The 19188-nt window shown below is 38.2% G+C and overlaps 1 protein-coding gene across 12 annotated transcripts in view; it reads left to right on the top strand.

Moving 5' to 3' along the window:
- hlk (hulk) overlaps nt 1-19188 on the top strand; it is a 167353-nt gene that overhangs the window by 132122 nt on the left and 16043 nt on the right. For 8 of the 12 annotated variants that reach the window (XR_010951265.1, XM_067775485.1, XM_067775475.1 and 5 more), the window contains 4 exons: nt 180-503; nt 580-768; nt 10037-10174; nt 11636-11827. Coding sequence is in view for 11 of the 12 variants with exons in the window: in XM_067775485.1 (XP_067631586.1) it covers nt 180-503; nt 580-768; nt 10037-10174; nt 11636-11827 (843 nt within the window). In the remaining variant the exon portion in view is untranslated. The remainder of the gene's footprint in view (nt 1-179; nt 504-579; nt 769-10036; nt 10175-11635; nt 11828-19188) is intronic. The other 4 variants (XM_067775487.1, XM_067775479.1, XM_067775482.1 and 1 more) reach the window with 1 other exon arrangement.

The raw sequence follows: 19188 nt of genomic DNA, 5'->3' as shown, positions 1-19188 counted from the left end.
GTCGACTACTTAGTAAACCAATTTAGTATAGATTAACTTAATTATTATTTAAAAGCGTACTTACATATTTGTGAGGAATTCATTTAGTCGACAATAATTTATGTTCTTTTTATAACGGTTTATTTTAAATTCATTGCCGTTAACACACTTCACTTGATTCACTCTATTCTTCCATGTAGATAAAGAAGACGATCCAGATGCGGCGCGTGTTTTGCGCCACATTGAATTGATTGATGATGAAGCGTCGGAATATGGTATACACATTGTCAAAATGAATGACAAATTAATGGCAAAGAAATACGGTTACCGTAATCCACCTGGTATAACATACTTCCGTAAAGGCAAATACATTAACTATGATGGCGATATTGATGATGAGGAAGAGGTGTTGGATTGGTTGACCAGCCCAGCAAATATGGAAATGACCGATCACATTGAAAGAGTAAATCGCAAAATGTTCGAAAAGATACGAAAAGCATCTGACTATTTGGCCGTTATATTCTGTAAGTTAACGATTTTTGATTTAAACTTCGATTACACTTCTTTATAACAATACAATGGAATTAACATTTTTCACAGATAGTGATGAATGCAAACAATGTCCACGTGTTCTTGCAGAGGTGGAACATATCGATGATGATGCCGATAAGGCGGGTATCGATTTCGTTAAAATCGATGACAAGCAAATGGCAAAAGAATTTGGTGTGTTCGCATTGCCTGCAATTGTGTTCTTCAAGCCAACATCGAAAGAACCAGTCATCTATGCCGGTACGTAATTATGTTACAAGTGCACTGAGTGTGAGTTTAAATTCCCGTTAAAATTGATCATAGTTTAACTATGCCACTTTGTTGGATAACCTAAAATTAAGCTGTTAATATCGGCTTAAGCGGCCGAAGTGGCAGGGTTAAGGGCCAATTAAACTCCCTTAACCCTAACGCCATAGTCGTAACCATACCCATATCCATAACCATATCCAATGTGATCCATTAATGGTGCCTTAACCTAAAAATGGTGAAAATTTCATAAAAATGAAGAAAGAGCAGAAAATTACAAACATATTCCACGAAAAATAAGTCTCTTAGTCATATTGTATCCAAAACAATGAATAAAATCTACAAAAAGTTATTATGTTTGCTGGGTTGGAGCTGTTTTGGTCGATATGTATAAAGAAAAAACCAAGAGTTTTTACTTTTCTCTTCTATGCATTTCCACGCATCCGCGTCATCATCAGGAAGTCTATTTATTTTCAAACAAACAACATGAAAATACAAAAGTAATCATTATTTTCAATAAACATTACAAATTCAACATTAAAACAATAACTCGCAATAATTTAATTGGTTGTACAAACACAATAATATCACAGGACAATCGACACATTCATTTTTCTTATTTTCTATTTTTGTTTTTATCATTTTTTATTATTGCTGTATAAGCGCTATTTGTATTGTCAATGTCTTCTTTAAAATTCATGACATTCGTCATATGTTGTTGGATGCGGAGACTTTCCAGTGTCATCCTCCTTTTGCATCTTCTCTCAACATCTAAAATTGTTGCGTTCCCAAAATCAGCTGTATGGTCATTGTCAGTCAGGTGTTGAGAAAGCGCGGTATTTGTTTTTCTGTTTTTTGCATCCATTTCATGTTCGTGTATTCTCGTTCTCAATGCTCTTTTCGTTGTGCCAATGTAACATTTATTGCAGGCATTGTTGTTGTTACCGTTGCATTGAATTTTATACACTACATTGCATTGTTGTCCCTTGTCTATTTTGTCTTTTGTTTTTGTAAAGAAACGATTAAGTGTATTGTGTGGTTTGTGAGCAAATGTTATGTTGTCTTTTTTCATAATTCTCCTGAGCATTAGGAAGAATTATCAATTATCACTCCAATCATCCATGGAAGCAGAAAATTAACACAGCAACAAGTCTAATAAGGAAAATACATCTTCTAAGTGACGGTGAGTTCATAGAAGAAAACAAGAAGAAAATAAGAAATATTCTCTTCAAAAATAGCTACCCGAATACTCTAATAGAAAAGCTTATAATTAATACGACACAAGAAATGGAAGACCCTAATTCATCAAATGGACAAACAGAAGCAAACACAAACAAAACTTATATTGGAGTTACCTATATATCCGGACTAACAAGTAATCAATCGCTCAGGAGAATTATGAAAAAAGACAACATAACATTTGCTCACAAACCACACAATACACTTAATCGTTTCTTTACAAAAACAAAAGACAAAATAGACAAGGGACAACAATGCAATGTAGTGTATAAAATTCAATACAACGGTAACAACAACAATGCCGGCAATAAATGTTACATTGGCACAACGAAAAGAGCATTGAGAACGAGAATACACGAATATGAAATGGACGCAAAAAACAGAAAAACAAATACCGCGCTTTCTCAACACCTGACTGACAATGACCATACAGCTGATTTTGGGAACGCAAAAATTTTAGATGTTGAGAGAAGATGCAAATGGAGGATGACACTGGAAAGTCTCCGCATCCAACAACATATGACGAATGTCATGAATTTTAAAGAAGACATTACAATACAAATAGCGCTTATACAGCAATAATAAAAAATGATAAAAACAAAAATAGAAAATAAGAAAAATGAATGTGTCGATTGTCCTGTGATATTATTGTGTTTGTACAACCAATTAAATTATTGTGAGTTATTGTTTTAATGTTGAATTTGTAATGTTTATTGAAAATAATGATTACTTTTGTATTTTCATGTTGTTTGTTTGAAAATAAATAGACTTCCTGATGATGACGCGGATGCGTCGAAATGCATAGAAGAGAAAAGTAAAAACTCTTGGTTTTTTCTTTATACATATCGACCAAAACAGCTCCAACCCAGCAAACATTTTCATAAAGAATTTGGTCCAATCAACATATAAAAAGTTATTAAATTAACCAACTCAAATATTTTTAAAGTTATGGATATGGCGAGAAACCAAAAACCAATTGGTTGGCTATGATATGGTTATTGCTTTAGCGTTATGGTATGGCACCATTAATCGATTACATTGATTTCCCTAAGGTTGGTTCGATCAGCTGTATTATCTGGTTATGTATAAGTCACCATTAATTTGCCCTTTACTTTGAAATTACTATTTGTTTCCAAAACGGTCTTCTCTACATTTTGATCAACTTTACCGATTATCGAAGGGAATAATTTACATGTCAAATTCTCTTATTTAATTGCCGATTAGAAGATAAGTACGAAAATGAAGATGATATCGTATGCAAACTTGGTGCTAAGTATGTATGTAAAGGTTAGGATTTTTCGATTTCGGGTAGTGAAGTCTAAGGATTTCCGGCCCGAAACACCCAAGTTACTCAATGTGCGGTTTTTGTACTGCTAGATTTTCATATTTATCCGATGCCCGGCATAATTTAGTATACAGAGCACTCTGTGTGTTGTACATTCCATTGCTACAGCTCAGATACAATATTGTAACGAATTTGCTTGTAAATCCTCTTATTTGCAATCCTCTGCTAAGTTCGAATCACTAAACTGTTGAATAAATAACTCAAATTTGTAATAATGCAAAATGGCCTTTATTAAAGTACTTCACAATAACAAACTGTGCAACGAATAGCTTGCTTAATAACCACACTGATTGATAGCTCAATGAAACTCTACTATTCAAAATAACACTGCTATTGCTCGCTAGATATCGTCTTAATCAAACTGCTTGACAACTCAAATCAAACTGAATTACTTCTTACTCGCTTGCCCCGCTTTTATAGTTTACGCTGCATACTTCTAGGCTCTTCGATTTCCAGAACTTACTAGTTGTTTCGGCTACAAAATCGCCAGCCACAACTACGTGCACAAATTATTGCTCTCTCTTGTGACAACTCAGATAAGATATATGCATGTGTTTGTGCATTGCCGCTCCGCTGCTCGTATACGTACATATGTGTAGACGCAATTATTTATTCGTTTATGTAGATACATAAAGATTGAATTATTGATGTGAATGTTTGTAGTTTGCGCACATAGGCATATAAGTAAATGCATCTGTGTGTGACATCTCTCTGGGCTGCCTTATATATGTGTATACTTGATTTAATTATTAACGTAAATACTGCTTGGCATGGCCTTAGCATCGCCTTAGTGATGGGATAATTTAGTGATGCTAATATCCGTGACACTGCCCTCCACCTAAGTCTGATCGTCCCGATCAGACAAATCTCTCGATCTAAACGTTGCTAGCCGTTCCAAATGGACCACCTTCATTTTGGTTCGTGGTTTACCGATGGTCTGTATGCGGTACACTACATCGTTGATCCGTTTTACAACTTTGTATGGGCCTTCCCAATTACACTGCAATTTCGGGGACAAACCTTTTTTACGTTGTGGGTTGTATAACAGCACCAAATCTCCTTCCTGGAACCCTTCTGAATTAAGTGCTTTATCATATCTGGCTTTCATCTTGTCACTCATAATCTTTGTTCGTTGCCTTATCAGATCATGTATTTCTCTTAGCTCTTCTTCCAAATCACTAGTGGATTTCCCGACATTTCTCTCCGCATTGGCATCTATCCCAAACTTCAAATCAGCTGGCAGTCTAAGGTCATTGCCAAAAATTACTTTTGAAGGGGTTTGGCCCGTTGTCTCATGCACTGCTGATCGGTAAGCCATCAAGAATAATGGTATGCGGGTATCCCATTCTTTATGGTACTTGTCCAGTACTTTCCTAAAGTGCTCCTCCAATGTTCTATTGAATCGTTCTACCATACCATCGGATTGAGGATGCAATGCAGTTGTCCGTGTTTTTCGAATGCCCAATGACTTACACATTTCCTAGAACACAGCTGATTCGAAATTCCTGCCTTGGTCAGAATGTAACTCCATTGGTACACCATACCTTGCAACCCAATTGTTTATAAAAACGTCTGCTACCGTTTCCGCTTCTTGATTTGGGATTGGATATACCTCTGGCCATTTGCTGAAATAATCCATAACTACCAGTACATATTTGTTTCCGCCGTTGCTAGTAGGAAATGGACCGGCGACATCCATAGCGATCCTTTCAAATGGCGCACCTGAGTTATATTGCTTCATCTGTCCATGACTTCGTGTTCTGGGCCCTTTCGCTCTGCTGCAAACCTCGCAGTTCGCAATCCACTCAGTGATCGACTGACGGCAACCAACCCAATAGAATCTCTGTTTAATCTTCTCGAGCGTCTTCGTGATTCCAAGATGACCTCCGCTTGGACCATTATGCAGCTCGCTGAGCACATCAGGAATCCTCTTTCTGGGAACAACTATCAGTTTATTCTTGTATTTACCATCCTCACTCTCCCATACTCGATGAAGGCAACCGGATATCAATTCCAAACTGTTCCACTGTACCCAATATGACTTCGCAATGGGACTCTCTGCTGACATCTCTTCTCTGTTTGGTCTTTCATTTCGTTCGAGCCCTTGCATAACACGTGACAGATCTGCATCTTCTAGCTGGCACTTTCTTAACTGTTCCTTGTCCCATTCATCTGTACATGTTATAGTCAATAGCCGGACATCTATAATGTCTTCTTTAGCCTCGGCTTTTGAACAGTGCTTGCATTCTAAACTACATGGTCTTCGTGACATTGCATCGGCATTTCCATGGGTACTACCTTTTCGATGTTCAATGGAAAAGTCATAGCTTTGTAGTCGCTCGATCCACCGTGCCAATTGTCCTTCCGGATTACGGAACTGCAGTAGCCATTTTAAAGCTGCGTGATCTGTCCTGACACGGAATCGCTGGCCGTAGAGGTATTTGTGAAAATGTTTAACGCACTCTACCAATGCCAACAGCTCTCTCCGCGTAACGCAGTAGTTCCTCTCTGGTTTTCCAATCGAACGGCTGTAATATGCAACTACCTTCTCCTGTCCATCGACCAGTTGTGATAAAACGCCTCCTATAGCATATCCACTCGCATCTGTATCTAGAATAAATGTTGCTCCTGGAATCGGATATGCTAACATTGGGGCAGTGCACAAACGCTCCTTCAATGTTTGGAAAGCCACTTCTTGCTCCTTCTTCCATTCAAAAGCTTTATTTTTTCTTGTAAGCTCATGGAGGCTATGGGCTACGCTGGAAAAATGTGGTACAAATCGGCGGTAATATGTGCACAGCCCAAGGAAACTTCTTAATTCAATCCTTTACAGCCTCTATCTTTTCGTTCGCAGTGCAGATGCCCTCTGTCGTTACCTTGTGACCCAAATAATTTACTTCCTTTTTAAACAGCGCACACTTTTTGGGACTTAACTTCAGACCAGCGCCAGCTATTCTTTGGAAAACTTCCTCCAAGTTCTTAAGATGTTCATCGAAATTCTTGCCCAAAACGATGATGTCGTCCAGGTACACCAAGCATGTTTTCCAATGTAGTCCTTTCAATACCTGATCCATGAGTCTCTCAAAAGTAGCTGGTGCATTACATAGTCCAAAGGGCATTACTGTAAATTGCCAAAGACCATCTCCGACGCTGAAGGCTGTTTTTTCTTTGTCTTCCTCCTTTACCTCCACTTACCAGTAGCCGCTTTTCAAGTCCAGTGTGGAAAACCATTTCGTACCAGAGAGCGAGTCCAGAGTGTCGTCAATTCTTGGCAATGGGTAGCTATCCTTTTTCGTAACGTCATTCAACTTCCGGTAGTCCACGCAAAACCTCATTTTTCCATCCTTCTTCTTTACAAGTACTACCGGTGAGCTCCAGGGACTAGCTGATGGTTCGATGACGCCGCTGTCGCTCATTTCTTGTATAATTTGACTCACAACTTGCCGCTTCGCCAGTGGAACACTACGTGGAGCTTGACGGATCGGCCTCGCATCTCCAGTGTCAATTTGATGTTTCACAACGTTGGTGCGGCCTGGTTTAGAACCATCCTGGTCAAATATGTTCGCGTACTTTAAGAGCAGTTGTTTTGCCTTACTCTGATATGCTTCCTCTAGCCCCTGCGTCCATGCCGTGATGTCATTTGAAAGATTAGTATTACTAGCTGAAACGTGTTCCTGGAGCTGTTCACAGTTAATAACTACTTCAGCCTCTTGGCATCTTCCCAAAATAGCTCCTTTAGTCAGTTTGAGTGGTGAATTGAACTCATTGAGTAACTCTTACTGGAACACGTCCATCTTGTTTTGTCATAGCCAGGGTTTTTCCTACAAGTATGTTCAGTGCTGATTTGTTTGCTGCTTCGACAACCCACAATTTGTTTGTCCCACAATCTCCATCAACCTTTGCCCAGATGACTGCTTCTGATTTTGGTGGTATTCGCTGACTCTCTTCCACTAGCACTCGTTTACTGCTGTAGCCTCTCTCGTAGCCGAAATTAAGTGGTACATCCATGTTCTTATATCGCATCGTCTTGCTTTGCATATCGATCTTGATGCCCTGGTCGATTAAGAAGTCCACTCCAATTATGATTTCATCAACAATCTCTGCCACTATAAAATTGTGTACTACCGTGACGTTCCCAATTGCGACTTCACATGATACTTCTCCTAGAACCGTGCTGTCTTCTCCAGTGGCTGTACGCAATCTTGCTCCATGCAATGGTGTTATCTTCTTGTTGACTAAATCCGCTCGAATGATGGAATGAGATGCACCCGTATCTACAGTCAGTAAACGTTCCTTTCCATCCACATGTCCTCCGACAGTAAGATTGTTTGACCTTCTTCCAATTTGTGAGATAGAGATTATGGTGCATTCAATTGAGGGAGCCAACTGTCGCCCCTTGCGGCTGACTCGCTTTAGTTTAACGATTGAGTGGACTTGGAGATTTGCTCATCTCCTTCAGCTCTGCGTTTACGGCCACCCACATTGTTGGAGCTATTGGGACCGGTGCTGCAATGTCGTGCAATATGACCTGGGTTGCCGCACTTGAAACATTTATTAACTCCGGCATTTTTCTGTTGTGATCCCTTCAGTGCTTCCAAAATTGTGTCTACCCATTCTGGCCTTTCTACTTCTACACGATGAGCCTTATATGCTGGTTTACTTAATAGGGAGGCAGTTTCCTGAGTCAATGCATGTGATACCGTTTCAGCAAATGTCAGTTTTGGGTTCGCGTATGTAGCTCGCTTCGTTTCCATGTCTCGTATGCCATTTATAAAACTCTGGATTTTTACCCTCTCCGTGTATTCCACGGGTGCGTTCGCATTTGCGAGATGAGCCAACCTTTCAACATCTGAAGCAAACTCCTGCAATGTCTCATTTGCTTTTTGGTAGCGGTTTTGCAACTCAATTTGGAATATCTGTTTTCTATGCTCGCTTCCATAACGTCGTTCTACAGCAGCCATCAATGCGTCATAACTGTTCCGTTCGTACTCTGGAATAGTCTGTAAGATTTCGGCAGCTGGTCCTTTCAATGCTACGAAGAGCGCAGCAACTTTATCTTCCACATTCCAGTTGTTCACTGCTGCGGTCTTCTCAAACTGTAGCTTAAAGACCTGAAAAGGAACAGAACCGTCAAAGGATGGTGTCTTTACCTTTGGATTACTCGCTGAAACTGTTGGGCGATTTAATTGCAACTCCTGTATACGACCTCTCAAAGCTTCTATCTCAGCATCAATTTTGTTCTCGAGCTGCACAATTTTTGTATCCTGTGCTTCCAGCTTTGATGTCACCCTTGCTTCCTGTGCTTCCAACTGCGAAGACATTTGCGCCACCTGCAATGATAAGCGCTCCTCTTGTGCTTCCATCTTAGATGTTATACGTATCTCTTGCGACTCCAGTTGGGATGCTATACGTGATTCCAGTTGGGATGTTATATTTGTCTTTTGTTCTTCCAGTTGTGATGACATGTTGGTGGATATTTGTGATGACATTTCGGACATTTGTGCCGATATTGCAGCCAATATCATATTCAAGTCTGGTCGCCATTGTCTGCGGTGATTCATTTTTCTCCTCCAATTTTGTTGTCTCATCGCCATCAAGATGAAAGATATACTCTTCCACGTCAATTCCTTCTAATTCCATTGCCTCTCGTAGTCGTGCCTGAAGTTCGAGTTTAATGCCGGTTGTATTCAATCCACGGCTCTACAACTCCTTCTTCAGTTGCGGGATCTTCAATTCACTTAATTTTGCCATGTCCAAGTTGTATTCCAAGTTTTCGGAATTTATTCAACAATTCCTCTTATGACACCAATTGTAACGAATTTGCTTGTAAATCCTCTTATTTGCAATCCCCTGCTAAGTTCGAATCACTAAACTGTTGAATAAATAACTCCAATTTGTAATAATGCAAAATGGCCTTTATTAAAGTACTTCACAATAACAAACTGTGCAACGAATAGCTTGCTTAATAACCACACTGATTGATAGCTCAATGAAACTCTACTATTCAAAATAACACTGCTATTGCTCGCTAGATATCGTCTTAATCAAACTGCTTGACAACTCAAATCAAACTGAATTACTTCTTACTCGCTTGCCCCGCTTTTATAGTTTACGCTGCATACTTCTAGGCTCTTCGATTTCCAGAACTTACTAGTTGTTTCGGCTACAAAATCGCCAGCCACAACTACGTGCACAAATTATTGCTCTCTCTTGTGACAACTCAGATAAGATATATGCATGTGTTTGTGCATTGCCGCTCCGCTGCTCGTATACGTACATATGTGTAGACGCAATTATTTATTCGTTTATGCAGATACATAAAGATTGAATTATTGATGTGAATGTTTGTAGTTTGCGCACATAGGCATATAAGTAAATGCATCTGTGTGTGACATCTCTCTGGGCTGCCTTATATATGTGTATACTTGATTTAATTATTAACGTAAATACTGCTTGGCATGGCCTTAGCATCGCCTTAGTGATGGGATAATTTAGTGATGCTAATATCCGTGACAATATATTAGGAGCCTCAAATGATTGAAGTCGATAAGTAAGTTTATTGCTTTTCTTGGCTACTTTGTCTATTATAAGAATTTATTGAACAACTTGCATTTGTAGGATGTACATATTTATTTTTCCGATTATCCTGTATTTTGTATATATTATTTTCTTTTTCAGGTGATCTTTACGAAGAAGAACAAATTCTTGCTTGGTTACTAACGCAAAAGGATCCAAGCGGAGATGTTATTGAAGATCTTGAAGGCGAGAGACTGGTTCAATTAATTGAGGAATCCGGTTCGATAGCGGTTTACTTTTGTAAGTTCATAATGTATTTTAAACAAATTGCTAAGTGCTGCAATCGGTTTGGTGACATGAATTTGCTTTGTTGGAAAAAAAAATTCTTTTATATTCCAATTTTTGCCATAATTAGTCAATAAAAGATAAAAAGAACTTTGAAAGACAAATCGCTGCAGCGCAAATAGGAGACAGTCAGATCGACAGGTTTAATGACGCACAATGTTAAAATTGTCAGTTGAAAGCAATGCTAAATATTTCTGCGTTAGTTGGGAATGCAATTCGCATCAGTGACGCTACATTTCTTCGCTGATACCGAAACAATCCATGATTCATTGTCGATTTTTATAAATTTTCCAGCACTGACGATAGTTGTAAATATTAACGAGTCACAGTGCTCCATCTCTAAATATCCGCAGTGTACGAGTACAAACGAAATGTTCGCTTTCTAGCAGCGGTTTCTAAAATGTCATGATTTGACAGCACGGCACTTCATATTCACATATCAACAACGAATTCTCGGCATAAATATTCTCCAATAATTTCTTGACCAGTTTGATATTTAGAGTATTCCTTACTTTAATATCTTTTGAGCCACCCTTGTGTCAGTAAAACAATACATCTGCCACCTCTATGCCACTTGCAAATTCATTGTTACACTTTTGCGCAAAAAGTTTGCAGCTTTTGTATATGTATACTAGACTGGGTCGATTTATTAACCGATATCAATATTTCGATAGGATTTGGGCTCAGGAAAAAAGTTCCACTACGCATACTCAACAAAATAATTTTCGAGCCTGCGAAGAAAAAAATGGCGAAAGGGTAAATTTTTCGACCAAAACACTCCCCAAAATCAAAAAAATATATTTTTTTTTCAAAAAACTGTTATCGCCAACGTTTTTACAACAGTTTTTTGAAAAAAAAAAAATTTTTTTGGGTTTTGGGGACTGTTTTGGTCGAAAAATTTACCCTTTCGCCATTTTTTTTCGCAGGCTCGAAAATTGTTTTTTGGGTATGAGTAGTGGAACTTTTTTTCCTCAGCCCAAATTCTATCGAAAAATCGATCCCGGTTTATGTATACGCAAATGTTGTTGTAGTCGTAATCTAAAATCTTATAAAATGCTATAAAATATGTAATTAACTTTAAAATTTAAAACTAATTTCTGTAATCTTTTTCAAGTAGTTGCAGTTTGCTTGGTCGACAAAGAGTACAACTCTTCTGTAACTAACCATATTCTTAAAATTGTAGAACAAAAAAGTTATCTCTGTCATATATTTATTAATTCTTTTCTTAAACTTAAATTCTTTTCAAACTTCAACTGATTTACCAATCACAACAAATAAATCTCAAACAACGAAACACCTTTAAATGTACACCAAATCAACTTATTTCAAAAAACAATCAACACTACAAAATCATTGAAATACTTATATGAAAACGACGTTGAAACTATAAAAAATCAAACCATAAAATGAATTTAGGGAATAAAACTCAGTGTGACATCTGCACTTCGAAGGCGGCACGTAAGGCACGTCTGAAAAAGGAACGCGAGGCACAACAACAAGAAGGCGGCGCTGGAGCTGCAGCAGCATTTGGCGGCGAAAGTGATGCGACTGCAGCGGAGGCGGCAGCGGAAGCCACAACCACAACTCATTCCAGCAAGCACGACGATGGTAGCACAAATTATGCATAATGAAGAGATGTGTTACCCCACCCCTTAGATCATATTTTTGCAATAGAAAATACACAATTTTAGAACCCCATTGCGTAAAGAAATTGAGTTTTGTTTAGATTTTTTCTACCTCTCCCAATCCAACACATATATACATATATGTATGTATACAGGCACCAACTTTGTATACTTTTCCCCAACATTTATATGAGTCGTTTATTTTGAAAGTGGTTTAAGTTCATTAAAAAAAATGGAGTTAATGATAATAATAATCACATTCCTATATAATATTTTTTTATAAACAATTTAAGCCTAGTATCATTAAAATCGCTATGGTTTTGGGAACTTGAAAATTACTTAGCTAACAAAATCCAAAAAAAATTATTTTGAAACTGGTTTAAGTCCACTTGAATAAAACTTATTATTTAATATTTATTTAAAACTAGAAGACCCGGCAGACGTTGCCCTGCACTAAATTTGGCCTATCTGCATACATTTTAATAAGCTTTTTCCATCCGACTCTGCCCTCTCCCCTCTTCACTTTTTCGTAATCCTTTTATTCACTCCTCCCTCCGTCTTTTTCGCTTCATCCATCTCCATCTTCGTCTCATTCTATCTCTTTCTCAATATCCTTCTCTCTTTTCTCTTCTCTCAATTCCTTCTCATTCTTCTGCATCCCTTATTGCCTGTCCCAGAGGGTGGTATGTATTTTATTCCAGTCCCAGTCCCAGTGCCACTCCGAGTCTCAGTCCCAGTCCTACTCCGAGTCTCAGTCCCAGTCCCAGGATAATATATTACTCTGTACTAAAGCACTCATCAACAGCTTTCCTTTGATATCCATATTGTATAAACACTATCTAGGCATTCACTGGCCCACGTTTTGGTCTATATCTCGAGACCCTAGTCACCCAGGGTATGAAAATTACCCTCTACTAAAGCACTCATCAACAACTTTCATTTGTTATCCATATTCTATAAACACATTCTAGGGGTACTCGGGTCCACGTTTCGGCCTATATCTCGAGACCCTGTACGTCGATCGCAACCAATCATATGTAGTAACCACCGCGTGAAATTTACGCAACTTTTGTGAAAGTTTGAACAGAATCGACAGACGCATCTCTTCAAACACCGGCGACCAACTAACACACATTTTAGCCTTTCTTTTTATATATATAGATATTTATTTTTCGCACTTCACTATAATATTAAAACGAAATGCAAATTTTCGTTGCTTTTGAAATTCGGCTTAAAAATTGCACATGGAACAACTAAATACTCTCCTGAATAAAAAAAATGTCGTAGTACCTGTAAATCGCGAGCCCCCTCAGAAGCCCCCCCGCCTCCCCTACCCTCTCGGCGGGACTGGTGACGTGCTATACTTCTTATCATTCGCTATAATATTTTTTATTGATAAGCACGTTGTTTAATTAAACACCAACCAATTACACGGAATCGGCGGCCACCGTGGTGTGATGGTAGCGTGCCCCGCCTACCACACCGTATGCCCTGGGTTCGCACCCCGGGCAAAGCAACATCAAAATTTTAGAAATAAGGTTTTTAAATTAGAGGTGGTCGCCCCTCGACAGTGTTTGGCAAGCGCTCCGGGTGTATTTCTGCCATGAAAAGCTCTCAGTGAAAACTCATCTGCCTTGCAGATGCCGTTCGGAGTCGGCATAAAACATGTAGGTCCCGTCCGGCCAATTTGTAGGGAAAATCAAGAGGAGCACGACGCAAATTGGAAGAGAAGCTCGGCCTTAGACCTCTTCGGAGATTATCGCGCCTTACATTTATTTTTTTTAATTACACGGAATATATCCGCACCCCCAAAAATGTGAGTGCCGGTGCGTAATGTAACATTTTATTATTACGTATAAACAAATAAAAAAATTTGCAATAAAATAATATTGCGACTATAAACTGAGATATAACCCATCCTATATTTGAAGTTAGAGCAAACTACACACGGGGTACAAAACAAATTCAAAATCGGTGCAGTAGTTTAGGAGTCCATTGGCCCCAAACATAGTGACAAGAGATTTTTATATATTAAGATTTGTTTTATTAATTATTATCTGGAAGAAGCAATTCATAAAAGATTAAAAAAACTCTAGCGGCGAACCTGTAAATTGGTTAAGGATATGTTGGATGCGATTTGTAAAAAATGTACACTATAAAATGCTTTATAAAGAATCTATGGAAGAGTTCAAAATACTTGATTTATTACCTTGTCGGGGAAGACCAAGGAACTTCAACAAAATAAAATTAACACCATTACACAAAAATGTACGGCCGTTTTCAACTCCTAAGTACAAGGATATGATGGAGTTACTAAAGTATATACACTGAAAGAAAAAGACTGGTAAAATCAACCGTAATACAGGTCAATTGAACCGAAATTTCTATCAATTTTTATCCATGGCAACAAGATATTAAATCAACTGCGCGTAAATCGTTGATTCGTAATTGACCGTTTCAGAGGTCAAATAAACAAAAAAAAGTTGTTTCATTATACTTTACCCATAGTTTTGTTAAATTAACAATTATTAATGTCGCTCTAAGAAAACAAAGAAAATGAAAGGGATTTCTGTTCTCTTGAAATCAGTTAGATTGATTAGGAATCTGTCAATTTTACAGAATTTTGTTAACTTAAGAGCGACAATTTCTCTTCTGTTGAAATTACTAAACTAATTTGTTCTCTTGACAAAGAACTCGGTCGAATTAACCATAATTCGATCAATTTCACCGAATCTCCGTTAAGTGAAGAACAACAGAGATTTTTTGATTTTACTAGCACCATTTCTTTCAGTGTACAACCTATGCACCATGAATATTTTAACAACCTGTGTGAGGTGAAATATTATGGCAAAATCTTCAATATTATCCCTAATAAATGAATGAATGTAAATTTAATTTTTTAATAAATGAATTTATAATTATTTTTAAAAACATTTTTTTAATTACATAAATAAAAATCTGCATCTAACTTGAAGACCTCCTATTTATTTTAAAGGTATTACATCACCTACATCAAAGATAAAATATTTACAATTTCTATTATTTAATTTCTTAAAAATAAGTGGACTTATTCCTTTTTACAAACAAAAAAGTCATTTTATTAATTTGAAAGTGGTTTAAGTCCATTTTAGGTTCTGAAACACAGCATATTTTTACAAGTTTACAAAACATATTACGTTATATATTCTAACATGTATAAGGTCACACAGCCATAAAAAAAATTAACATTATTTAACAATATTTTTGAAACAAATCAAACACAAACCCTTAAATATCTCAATATAAGAAAAAAATGGACTTAAACCATTTTCAAAATAAACGACTCATATAACCTTTTGTTATATTTTTGATACCCGTTCCTCTATATAGACAACAGGGACCGCATATCACAGTTATAGGTGAAAGTTTTGATTAAAAATGTTACTACATTTATGTATTCTGTAACTAAGTAAAATTTTGAATTGTTTAGAAGTCGTAAAAGAGTTCCTTTTAAATATTTCATATGATAAGCTTTTTTGACTAAAATTCTTGCTCAGTGCAAGGTTGGGCCATGCCAGTGGAGTTTTATTTACTTGCACTGAGCAAGAATTTTAGTCAAAAAGGCCTATCATATACAATATTTAGAAAATTCTTTTTGAATACAATAAATTTAAAACAATTAACAGTGAGATATATTTCTTTTTTATCTAAACCAAGGCCAATGGGCATGAGGACAGAAATGGAATTTTGATGTGCAAGAAAACTACTAATAAACATATATTGAACCTTTGTATGCAGGGCCGCATTGACCCTCAACGGGGCCCTAGGCAACCATCAATTTGGGGGCCCTTTTTCACGTCCGTTTCCTTCTTTTTTCGATTATAAGATACAAACTTATATCTTTCGTAAAAATTTTATTGACACCATGCAATAATATCAATATAATTACTATCTACATTTTAAGCATGTCGTTTCCTACATTTGTTTTCGGCAAATTCATCAATTATATCATCAATATCGATTTTGTTCAATAAATCTGACTCAATGCCAAGTATACCTAACATCTCGACTCGCTCTTGTCGCGTTGTAGCTCTTTCAGCAGATTTGATTCTTTTTATTTGCGAGAAAGATCGTTCGGCAGAACAATTTGTGATCATTAATAAGGGACATAAACCAACGCATCAGATTGCTTGTGGATGAACACAAGCGGGCGAAATGGGAGGAGCACCTAAGAGGTTGTAACCTCTCTGCCGGTGTGGGTAAACTTTGGTCCACCGTAAAGTCCCTATCGAATCCGTCTAAGCACAATGACAAAGTTTCCATCGCCTTCGGCTATAAAGTGCTGTCGGATTCGAAAAAATGCGCGAGCGCTTCCTGCCGTCAATATGTAATGCATTCTACGGTCGACAAAGATAGACGGAGGGCCAACAGACACGCATATAAACATAAATTCAGCGCGTCACCAATTACCATCACCGCCAGAGAGGTTGAAGATGCCATTGTTCACGCTAAACCATCCAAAGCAGTGGGCCCAGACGGCATAGCCATGCCGATGCTTAAAAGCCTAGGGAAAGAGGGTTTCAAATACTTAGCACATGTCTTCAACCTGGCTCTTTCCACCTTTGTCATACCCGAAAAATGGAAAATGGCCAAGGTGGTCCCGCTACTAAAGCCTGGGAAACCAGCTAACATAGAAGAGTCGTATCGTCCGATGTCTCTCCTATCGCCAGTAGCAAAGACGCTTGAAGCCATTTTTCTCCTCTCTTTCCAAGCAAATTTGCAGCTAGCCTCTCATCAGCATGGCTTCAGAAAACTCCATAGCACCACCACCGCGCTAAATGCCATCAGCACCCAGATAAATTGCGGTTTAAATCAAAACCCCCACCATAGAACAGTACTCGTACCGCTAGATCTATCAAAAGCTTTTGATACTGTCAACCATGGCACGTTACTGCAAGACCTGGATGGGTCTACCCTTACCCCATGTCTTAATAGGTGGACCGCAAATTATCTGGGTGGTCGGCAGGCATCGGTGCAATTTAGAAACGAAACATCAAAACCAAGAAGAATTAAACAAGGGGTGCCACAGGGTGGTGTCCTATCCCCACTTTTGTTTAATTTCTACATATCTAAGCTACCTTCACCACCAGAAGGAGTCACTATCGTTTCATACGCCGATGACTGCACAATAATGGCCACAGGCCCAGGCCCACAGATCAATGAGCTCTGCAACAGAATAAACGGTTGCCTCCCTGATCTCTCCAGTTTTTTCGCCTCGCCAAACCTGGCATTATCACCGACTAAATCTTCCGCGACCTTATTTATAACATGGACGTCCCAAATGTCGACCATTTTGAACATCCACGTCGATGGCACTACGCTACCGACTGTCCTACACCCCAAAATCTTGGGTGTGACGTTTGATCGGGATCTACGTTTTGGTCAGCACGCAGCCGCAATTGTTCCGAAAATCCAGAGCCGTAATAAAATCCTCAAATCCCTTGCTGGCAGTACCTGGGGAAAAGATAAAGAAACGCTCATTACTACATACAAAGCAATTGGCCAGCCGTTTACGTGCTACGCGTCACCCATATGGTCGCCAAGCGTAAAAACTACCCACTGGAAGAAGCTACAGGCCTGCCAAAATACTGCTCTCAGAATCGCCACGGGCTGCCTTCTTATGTTCCCAGAACACCATCTACATAATGAGGTGAGAATACTCCCCATCAGGGAGAGAAATGAGATGCTAACCAAACAGTTACTGTTGAATACCCAGAAACCTGGGCATCCAAACAGACATCTGATTGATGAGCCAACACCGCCTAGGGGATTAAGGAGTCATATCCGTAAGCATTTTGAGGAAATACGGCACCTGAGAACCCAGCCGTATGAAGCAAAAAAACACAAGCAGGTCCTTGGTAAACTCCACAAACAGGCGTCGGACGTTTATATCAGGAATTGCCCTGTGAATCCAGTACTCAAAGAAAAGTACCCAAAACTTGTGAAAGAGGAACGCATACTCCCCAGGGAAACGCGTGTCACTCTTGCTCAACTTCGTTCTGGATACTGTAACAGGTTAAACTCTTACCTATCCAGAATCAACCCCGACATACAAAATGTATACCCCGCTTGCAATGTGTCCCCACATAACACCAACCATCTCTTTAATTGTATGTGGAACCAACGCCTCTAACACCCCTCTCATTATGGTCCACCCCTGTTGAAACAGCAAGTTTCTTTGGACTTCCGTTAGAGGATATTGATGACAATTTGTGATCGGTCGCGGCTGTTAGGTGGGGCGAAGCACTGCTAGAACAACAACAACATCATTAATGTTAAAAAAATCTGAAGAGATATTTCTGTGTTAGGAAATACATCGGCTAATTGATCTTCCATTAGAATCTTATGACTATAACCTTTTTGTGCATCAGTGTATCTGGAGTTCACGTAACTTTGGAATTGTTTCATTTCAATGAAAAATTCTTCCAAATCTCTAGAATAAAAAATAACTATTTATAGTTTCGTGGAGGTCTCCATCACTTGGAGAAAAGTTGATGAGAAATGCAAATCTCTCTGCAACTTCCATATACTTTCACTGTGAAGATTGTAGTTGATTCCGAGGAAAACTTTTGTCCTAAAATCATCGCAAGGCGAAAATTCTACTTCTAGAGCATTTCCGTCATTAGGCTGTTTTTTTTCTACGGCGAGTACGTTTTACGATTTCTGTATAACCTACACCAGATAATAATTGTTTTGTTTTTTCCTCGAAATCATTGAACATTTCATGGAATGAAACTAAACTCTCTTCTAACGATCCGTACAAAAAAGCACACGTTTTCAAATCTGCTTTTTCACATTGCAATGACTTACTACATGCATAGCAGTCAAAATAGAGTTGTTCCAAAAATAACCGAAATTTTTCAAAATAAAAACAACCATTGTACATTTTGAGATAATTCTTTTTTATTATTCAATATACTCTTCTTTCACTTCGATACACTTCTTTGCACGCTAATACAATTTTTCAAATGAGTCGGAAATGTCCCCTAAAATCGGGGGCCCAGGCAACTGCCTATTCTGCGTACTTGTTAATCTGGCCCTGTTCGTATGCATTTGTAAATGTCATCGTATGACAGCTATTAAAATATAAAAATTAGATATAACAGATTTGTGGAATATTTATACAAAAATCAATTGCGATTAGCTATAACTGTGACGGTGCCAGCTTGATTCTACAAAAATATATGGGGTATTCCATCCCATTTCGACCAATTTTGAACCCGACCCCTTTAGAATTGGCTGAAAGTTTTTCTTCTTTTTCTAGCTTACGAAAGACGTTTTTTTGAATTTTTCCAAATTTTTTCA

Source organism: Eurosta solidaginis, chromosome 3 (assembly GCF_040869045.1).
Source record: "Eurosta solidaginis isolate ZX-2024a chromosome 3, ASM4086904v1, whole genome shotgun sequence".
Lineage (NCBI taxonomy): Eukaryota > Metazoa > Arthropoda > Insecta > Diptera > Tephritidae > Eurosta > Eurosta solidaginis.
The sequence above is the reverse complement of the archived record's forward strand: the minus strand, read 5'-3'. Positions and strand labels throughout refer to the sequence as shown.